We start from the raw sequence: 9,888 nt of genomic DNA on the forward strand, positions 1-9,888 counted from the left end.
GCTCCAGCACCTCAATGTCTTTCTTGTAGTGAGGGGCCCAAAACTGAACGCAGTATTTGAGGTGCGGCCTCACCAGTGCCGAGTACAGGGGCACGATCACTTCCCTACTCCTGCTGGCCACATTATTTCTGATACAGGCCAGGATGCCATTGGCCTTCTTGGCCGCCTGGGCACACTGCCCACTCATGTTCAGCTGGGTGACCAACACCCCCAGGTCCTTATCTGCCAGGCAGCTTTCCAGCCACTCTTCCCTGAGCCTGCAGGGTTGCATGGGGTTGTTGTGACCCAAGTGCAGGATCCAGCACTTGGCCTTGTTGAATCTCATACAATTGGCCTCAGCCCGTCGATCCAGCCTGTCCAGGTCCCTCTGCAGAGCCTTCCTACCCTCAAGCAGATCAACACTCCTGCCCAACTTGGTGTCATCTGCAAACTTACTGAGGGTGCACTTGATCCCCTTGAGGATCTACTGCTCTTTCCCTTTGCACTCTCTCAACCTGCAGCCTCTGTTGCAATGCTGTGTGCTGGTGGTGTGGGAGGAAGATGAGCACTACTCAAAGCACCTTTGGCAACATACTGTTTTTTAAAAAGCTTTTGGGGTGGAGTATCTCCCCAAATCCAATTATGTAAAGCAAAGCATGTTCTAGGTACTGTGTTGCCAAAGCTGCTGCTCAGCCAGTGAGCAACTGCACACCTACACTCAATTGTCTGGCCACTGATTCACACCAGTAGCAAGGTGGATCCCTCATACACCTTCACAACTATGTGCTTGCTGGGGCAGTTGCAGTGTTAAACTGTCTCATGTACTAAAAAAGAGGTTGCAATTTGGGTTTTTTTTGCCTTCTCTAGCCATACCATCACATGCTCAGAAAGATGTCAAATGTAACACAAATGGCACATGAATGGTGTCAGCCTCTGACCTATTAAAACAGAATCAGCAACCATTTGCTTTTCTGACTGAAAAACTTACTGTGGCATGGGCAGTTGCATCAGACAAACATGTCTGATGTCTTATGTGGTCATAATCTAGACTTACTCTAAACCTGTTTGGAATTAACTTCAAGATGTTGCAAAATGTTATTTGATGCATTTTGCAAAGCACAGATAGGAATGTGCATCTGAGGAAAATGAAGAATGGTAGTAGTTCCTATAGATAGTACAGCCTTCCAGAACTGAAGCAGGAGAATGAAACATTGCATGGAATGTCATGGAAACTGGTCTGCACAAAAGAAGTAGGTTCACGTCCTAATTACTGTCTTGCGGAAACAGATTCTGCCAGTTCCTTTGTGGGCCATCTAGCCCTCTCTTTGCCTGCTGGGGAAGAAGGTGCAGAACTTCTATAAATGTTTCTCCACTAATTTAGGCCTAAACATGGGGGGTTTGTTTGTTTTTTAACAAGTACTACTCTGTTGCTGAGCAGCCTCATACTTCACTTTTTGCTTCCACTAAACCTGCTGCCAGATGAGGGCTGGGTGTGCGGGGTGTGGCTTAATATTAAATGCAGAAGAAGCGGTATCCCAAACAACCATGTATGCTGGGGATCAGAGTCCTTTCACTCTCTTCAGCTTTCAGAACAAAGCAGCAGTGTTTATGAGATCACATAAAATTTCAAGCCAGTTAAAAATACAGTTCCTAGAGATTACTCTAGAACTAGATATTTTATTAATTTATATTGTTACATAAACATTCCAGAGAATGCAACTTAGTTTTCCCATGGTAGTTTTACTCTGCAATACTTGCCTTTTCTCTAATAATCTGTTTGCACATGTTCACTTCTCTCTTTGAAAATCTGTTTTTGCGGAAGTATCAGTTTTGGCTTTTGCATTTTTCCACTGACTCTCGTCTTTCCTCTTAAGGGAACTATTCATCCTCCTCTTTCTGCCAAAATGCAGTGATTGGCAGCAGTGCTGAATTTTTTTAGAGTACCTTTTTAGTTACAGCCATAGCTATGCAGCCAGATTTATAAAGCTATTGGGATAGTGACACAATCATATTTTTAATGGGAAAATAAACAAGCTAAGGCACAGGTTTTATGGCTCACCACATTAAATAGCCAAACTTCTGAAGTTTCTCATTTTAACTCATCCTAAAACTGTCTACACTCACCACTAATGCAAGTTATCTATCACCTTCCTTATCACTATGAAAATAGTGTTTTTGGAGCTTGCTGGCAGAGATCATTCTTAGAAAATGATCATCCTGTTGTTGGTATATCTTCAGATCTGGGCTGACGTTTCAAACATCCCATCCCATTTTCTGGAACAAGCAGACCACACCATTTTCCAAAATTAATCCAAAGATGATGGCCAACCAAGGGAGCATTCGGTTCAAGTTCAATGTAACTGCAAAAGAAAACAGAACAAATTTATCACCATTTAAGAAGATCATAGAAACCATGTGAGAAGTCATATTAATTTGTATTTATAAGAAATCACACAAATCTGTTAAAGTCTGCATTCCAAAGCCATGCATAAAATTAACATGAAATTTTCATCTTCCAGACACACAAAAAAATTCTGCTTTATGTTTCAATCATCCACTATGAGTTGTCTCAAATGCTGATGGATCTGATAGCTGTAATACAGCATATACAAAGAGATGATGGTGAGATAAGAGGTGCTTTTTCTTTTTTTAAGTGTTCTGTTTCATTCACTTTCTATTAGAGTCTAAGTAACACAGTTTTAAGCTAAAGCTATTTCAGTCACATATCTGATGCTGATTAAAAAATATAACAGCAATAATAATGACTTCTGTAACAGCTGCATTATCTCACACACATTCTGTACACATAATGTAGTAATAAAAAAGCAAAAACATACCTCTAATTGCCTGAGAGTTTGATATCAAGACAAATACTTTTATAAACGCAAGGCACAAAGGCGTGTAGTCATGTTCCCAAATAACAGCTGGAATTAGCAAAAGCTTTCCATAGGTGGACAACAGAAGTGCTTTGAGAAGTAAAATGAAGTCAGATTTTGTTTTCAGCATCTCAGGTCTCATCCACCGTAAGGTAATAAAAATGCCAAACAAAAATGAAGTTTGTTCTAAGAGGAAATAAGGAGTTGGAAAGAGAGAATGAAGTGCCAAAATCAAGTCCTTTTTACAATGAATTTCAGTGAAATGGTATGTCCTAAATGCAACTGAGCCACTGCTATTTAAAAGACAGGCAAACATGAACATGTCCTCCATCTCCTGTGTTCGTTCATGACATTCAAAATAATTCTATCACAGAATTCTGTCTGTAGGATTGTCATACTCATAATTTCTGACACCGTACAGCAGAGGAAGTTTAGCATATGAACTTCCTTTACTTTTCCTTTTTAACAAAATGAGAGGGTTTTTTTCAACTATCTGTTAGCCTGTAAACCAAAATCAATACTTGTCTTTTTTGAAAAGGTCACCAGCAATGAACCCTTTCCATCCAGCATGAGAAAGAACACTAAGGCGAAAATATCATTGAGCTATTAGACTTTTTTTGACACCGTATCCCTGCGTAACACTGGTATTAATGCAGATGTCAAAGCAACTCTCACGACAACTGTAATAGATGAATTACTACTGAAAAACGAGTTCCAACATTTTTACTCACCTGTTTCAAAAGCCTACTTAGAGCAACACTAGACAATAAATGACTGAAGTTAAACTCTGAATGTCTAAAGGAAATACTAGTTGTAGTCTGCGGGTTTGATTTAAACTCTATCACCAGAAAAAAAATGAGACTAAAACTATTAACCAAAATAAAACAAAAACCCTCCCCTGCCTTCAAATTTAGTCTTGCAGTAAATACAGAAGTATTTACTCTTTACCAGTGATGACACTGCTCTGTATCTTTGTGTATTCACGTAACAAAAAAACAGATACAGCTTTTCCTGATTATCGTTTACTTCTGTAAGGATCATCCTTAATGTTGCATCACCTTAATGAATAATAAACCTTGGAGTCAACATGAAATATGGAATAAGGCTGAGCTCTACATTTGTCTTCAAAACTATGTAAATGGATTCAGACGAAGATTTCTGAATATTGCCACTATTCAGTGTTTTGGTATCTAATGCTTATCCTATCAGTCTGAATGGTAATCAGGATTGAAATATGCATTTGCATTAAATGAAGGCAAATGAGAGAGTATGTGTATAATTGTTTAACCACACTGGGTAGGACATGACATCCATTCTGTATTAATTTTTGCAATACAGGCTTGATGAAAGACTCATGAAGTTATTCAGTGCTTAAAGAGTAAATAGTTACATGAACTAATCATCAATCTTACCTAAAGAAGCTATACCAAACATTCTATAAAAATCCCATTCCTTGGCATATCTGATTAAGTCATCAGGATCTATATTTTGGCTTGAATCCTGTAGCTGCAACCACCTGAGGTAAGCCTCACAGAGCAAACAAAATATGCAGAGCTTCCCATGAATCTGGTAAATGAAAGAATAATAAAAGCATTAGTATTAAATCAGCATAAATTAAAGTATTAGTATTAAATTGGTATTTAAAATACATTTCTACAACTCCACACAAATAAGCTCTGTAGGTTTATTATTTTTGTTTAGAAATAGAAGCAAATTACTTCTGTTGAGACAGTACTTTAGCACATCATCCTTTTAACATAAATTAACGTGATAAGCCAATTAGAGAAGGTAGGAAACTGCATGAACGGTTCCATACAGAAGAAAGCATATAACTGTAGTTTGTAAAGCCTGCTCTAAACTTCTTTTTAATTGGGAAGGGTGTTTCAGTTAGGAATATAAAAACAAAATTGTGCCATAGCTAGCAGAACTATACTATCAAAAATTTTAGTTTCAGGGCAACTACTCCCTTCAGTGAACTGGTTTAAATAGCCTTGTTTCTGTTTTTCCCTGGGACAATCTCCATTAGAAGAAACTGGTAGTGTAGTTATACCAAAAACATTTCTTAGTTCAGATAAGGGTGTAGAACCAAAAATAAATGGAGCAATGTTACTAAACAAAACTTAAAAGTATCCTCTGAAGCGACTGCAAAAATGATGTCGTGAGGGTCCATAGTTAGCATGTTTCCACATTAAACAGTCTGTAAGCCAATGTTTATGTGGGATGAATTCTGGTTTTATACAGATTTAAACAAACCAATGCAATTTCTGTGCGTGGATTCTACTTTTTCCATTAGAGACTAGTTATGCCAATTGCACACACACGCACAAGCTAAGCCAGTTTAAAATTCAACTCAATTTATTTGAATAGATGAAATTTCCACAGATGGAATAGTTCTTCCAGAAGCCCCATGGAAAACATCATTACCAGTCTCCAGAAGCATTGAATTAATTAAAAACCTTCCGTCAGATTTATGCTTGAAAGGTGAGGTGAGTGTATCTATCTACGTTGCTTAACACTGGACTGGCCAAGAGGTATCAACATGAACACAGCATACGCTTACGCTTGGATAGTTTGCTCTAGATTAGCTTACCTCTCCTGGGAAATCAATCCTTAAAGTAAAAATATGCAATTCTGTCAGAAAAGCTACAGCTCTACACTCCACCCGGGCCAGCACAACTAAGTTGACTTACGTAACTCTGCATCAACAACGCTTCATGTGAAAGCCACTATCTTTTGCTATAGTTTTGAGGACATGGTTAATTACTCAGGAGGAAACTTGTGAGAAATTAGTACAGTAGGTTTAATTGGCATAATTGTTAATATGGTATGTTATACTACTATAGCTCATTTCAAAAAGAACTGTTACCAACAGAAATTTAAGTTGGAAATGAACTTGAAATTAGACCTTCCTCTTCCAATGAGTCCAGTTAGGACTCTCTCTTTTACATGCAGGATGACTGCTCTATTTGCTGGTATTGTGGTATCGCTTACTGGGGAGACAGTAACTTTCTTAGTAACAGCTGGAGTTTGAGATTTCATGTGTTCTATTCACAATATTAGACCCTTAACCTGTTCAAGAACAAAACTGATTCAGCTTGATGGACCCTGTGGAAGGACAGAACAGTTTCTAAAATTTTACAACTATTACAATCAACTTACCAAACCTAAATATATCTTTAACCAAAAAAAAAAAAGTCACAGGGTAGGGGCATAGCAACTTACGTTTATCTTTGTATTGAAAAGAATGTGCCTGTAGGCTTGTGCTTTACATAAAACAGCATTAATCAAGATGATAACAGGATCATACTCAATGTATTTGTCCACAGGTTTCTGGCAGGATTTCTGAAAGTCACAAAATAACAAGAATTAGAAGAAAAAAAAGAAAAAGAAAGCAAACGTTTATTAAATGTTCCTCTACGCTTAGCACAATTACAGAAATCCAAAGTAGCTATTCAATTCTTATTAGTCTTTCCTTAATGTAATCTTAATTTTCAATAGGTTTTTAATCCATCCAGAAAAATTGCTTCCCCCCCTTTACGCTACAGTTGACACAAGGATTTCCCATACAAAACATAAAGATACATTATTGTTTTTTATAGGCTTCAGATTAACACAGATAATAAACTATGCAAGGATGTCCTTGCATCCTACAGATGCAAAAAACCCCAAACTGCCTTCCCAACACTGAAGAAATACACCACTATCTTGTTAAAGGTTATCTGATCATGGCCCGTCTACTGGGTATTTTGGGAATTTTTTTTGGTATTTTTTGGAAAGAAAATGAATTTCTTTTATCACTTCCTTCTTTTAAAAGAGACGCTTTATCCTCCTATCCTACCTTTTTCCTTCTTTCAAGAAAAAAAATAAATGTTTCTTCCTGTTGCATTGGTCTTCCATACTGGTAAGTAGTCCAGATGTTTCAATTAATTTTCCATTACTGAACAAACACCAATATATTTAGAATACTGATAATGTAGTTTTCACACACAGATATAGCCAAAGAGTCGGAAGTTGCTACTGAACAGTGGTAAGACACTAGACCGTTACTTCTCCAATACATCTGCTGGTTCCCGCTGTGCCTACTAGAGAGGTTATCTCACCCAGACCACTGGGAACTGCTTGTCATCAACCCCCTTCGGATTTATTGACTTACCTGCATGGGTGGTCACTCCTTGACTTGAGTTAAACAAGAAAGGCTAACAGAAGGCGATTATACTAACTGTGAACAGGATGGTTCAGTAAGTGTCTTACAAAAGGCTCCTCTAGCAGACCTGAGGGGGAAGTAACTTCTAGCAGAGAGCTGAGGAGCAGCAGCAGTTGATCGCAGCAACCCCTTCAGCTCAAACAAGTGCACTTGCAGAAGGGTGCTCGCCTGCAGGTCAGCTTTCTCCTGCTGCCGGTCCTCCAGTTCAGCTACTTGTTTCCTCCAACCCGTCCTCAGCTAATCCCACTCCCCTGGGCCTTCACATTAGCTGCTGTGCTCAGAGTACAACAGCCACAGAGACAATCTCCATTTCCATTTTAATGAGTGCATGGCTGTGCGCTGCCGGAAGAGAAATCTATGCACACAGCTTTCTGAAATGCTGTAACGGTCAAAAATGCAGCATTTGACAACATGCACCTACAGACAAACTCCCGGGAAAGAACAAAAAGTTTTTTTCAATTTTATAGGGATTCCTTGTGTCCAAAGTTAACTTTGCCTTGCTATTTACCAGATCTATTATTGGAGAATTTGAGAAGCAAAATTTCACTAGCAAACTGAGTCAAAAGTCCCATATCCGTATCAAGAAAAACATCCAAACAAATATGTAAGTTGAATAGAGTGTCTAAGGAATGTTCCTACCACTAATCAGTGTTTCTTGGTCCAGCTCAAGAAAAAAGCCCAACAAACTCATTTGGATTAGAAAAGAAAATACTGTGTATGACAGTACACAAGTTAGAGGTAATGAATTCAAAAATTGACTCAATTAACCAACAGTTTGACAGGTCTAAAATTAAAGCGAGAGAGATGGAAGAAAGGACATAATTAACAGAAGACCACAGCTACAGCATTTAATAGAGTGAAAAAGAAATTGCAACTATAATTAAAGGCAGATGTCTCGCTTCATTTCTTTCTACAGGGAAATCGTGAACAGATATTCTTATAGGTGGTGATTTACATATGTCAAATCTCCTGGTTGATGTAGCACAGGAAAACTCCATTTTTTTTAATAGGCTTATTCACACAAGCACTGGACAAGTACAAACAAAAGAAGACCATTCTTGAACACAATGGGTGTCATAAAGGTTAGATGAAGGATATCCTACATTCCCCAGGATTTATTATGCTCTCAAGTTTTCCTACAACAGAACATTTTTTGACCAGGGTCAAAAATCTCTCTGAGAAGAGTAAAGAATGATCTTTCCAAGCGGAGGTTCCCAACCAAACACCAATCAAAAAATTTGCAGTTAAGAGGTACTCAAAAATTTTCACGGGCAGCTGACATGAATTTTAGATAATTAAAATATATCAGACCAACCCTCCAGGCAAAACCAACGATACAGAAATTCTACTGCAGATATATAAGGAGACTGCTACAAATGAATACACAAATAGTGGTGTTGCCCATAAGAATGGGTCTTCTCCTCCACAGCTTCTGGTAGCCACAACCAAATCTTCTGCAGCTGTGGGAATGGTGTTTAATTCAGTATTTCAACATACCACCACCAAATATGTAAGAATCCTATTTCTCTTGTGTTACTTTAACAGGAAAAGAAAATCTGCCATATCACAAAAGAGCAGCCAACTTCAAGGACTTTTCACACACAGACACACGTACATATTCATGTCTGCCTGTCTTCTAGAGCTAGGTGAAAGCCCTATTCTTAATATTTCCATTTGAGTCTCAACTGTATGAAAGAAAAGTCCTTTGTGCTTACCCAGCCAGTGACCTAGCCAGCCTGAGTTCACTCAGGGACTTGTGAGACCTGCAAAGCACCTTACTGCAGAAGGCTTGCGTGTCCACTGTCATAGGCTAATTGGACAAAATGAAGATGACGCTTGCTATGCCACGAGAACATTACAGAATTAATAGACCCTCTAGGATGAAATTTTCTCCATACCTGGCTTTTTTGTTATTTTTTCCAGCTGCACTACTAAAACATCTGACAATAACCTTAAATGCCTAGGAAGCAAACTTGTGACTAGAGCCTGCCTTCAGCAAAATCAATGCAAGCAAGGGTTAAAGCAGTTTAAGTACACATAGGTTTAACTAGATAGCTTTATCTCGTTAAAGTGATGTCACTTTACGGACATCGATAATCACTAACACTTTCAGAGAAGATCCGTGTGAGCAGCTCAACTATGGAGAACTGCTTGCACACTTACTTTTAAGATTTTAGTCAGGCAGTTTAGAGTGAACTACACTACTGGCGCTCACGTCTCATTCCCAACTGCAGTTCTGCACAGCTGTGGTCAGCGGCCTGTTCAGCACGACTGAAGGCAGAACATCTTTAACAAAACTGAGCTTTTTCAATCTTCTTTAGGCTTTCTCGAAGAAACGCCTCAGTTACCATAACCAGTTCTAAAACGAGAGCAAGAAGTAACTGGATTTCTCTATGTTTTTAACCAGTTCTTCATTTCTTCCTTAAATATGTAACTAACATCAGAAACAGGAAGTAACTGGTATCTTTCCTTGAAAAAATAGACATTACTTTGATTAAAAGGTACTTTCAGATTATGTTGCAGAAGAGAAAGGTCAAGCTTGACACCATAAATTCTATTTACACATCTTCTTCTAAATTGGTAAATTTAAGGAAAATTACTAATGTTTGATACTGACACACAGAAGTCCAATAGATACTGTAAAAAGTCCTAAAAAAACCCCTAAAAAAGGGTGTTGAATGTATTTCAATATTCTAGTGAATTTAAATTGATATTAGTCTAGGAATTGTTTGACTAGGCAAATATTTAGGAATATTTGACTATGCTTGTCTGTTGTTTCAGAAAAAAAAAAGGCTTCCATTTTCATAACTTAGAAATTTGCATACTGAT

At 38.1% G+C, this 9,888-nt stretch overlaps 1 protein-coding gene across 1 annotated transcript; it reads right to left on the reverse strand.

Moving 5' to 3' along the window:
* Positions 1-1,622: 1,622 nt before the first annotated feature.
* ARV1 (ARV1 homolog, fatty acid homeostasis modulator) lies at positions 1,623-7,014 on the reverse strand. The gene is made up of 5 exons (XM_009281814.2): positions 7,009-7,014; positions 6,078-6,197; positions 4,268-4,421; positions 2,817-3,041; positions 1,623-2,339 (listed from the first exon to the last, which is right to left on the reverse strand). Exons 1-5 carry the CDS (start codon positions 7,012-7,014, stop codon positions 2,233-2,235), a joined length of 612 nt encoding a protein of 203 aa, XP_009280089.1. The 3' UTR covers positions 1,623-2,232.
* Positions 7,015-9,888: the final 2,874 nt, after the last annotated feature.

This window comes from Aptenodytes forsteri, unplaced genomic scaffold, assembly GCF_000699145.1.
Source record: "Aptenodytes forsteri isolate BGI_AS27 unplaced genomic scaffold, ASM69914v1 Scaffold132, whole genome shotgun sequence".
Taxonomy (NCBI): Eukaryota; Metazoa; Chordata; class Aves; order Sphenisciformes; family Spheniscidae; genus Aptenodytes; species Aptenodytes forsteri.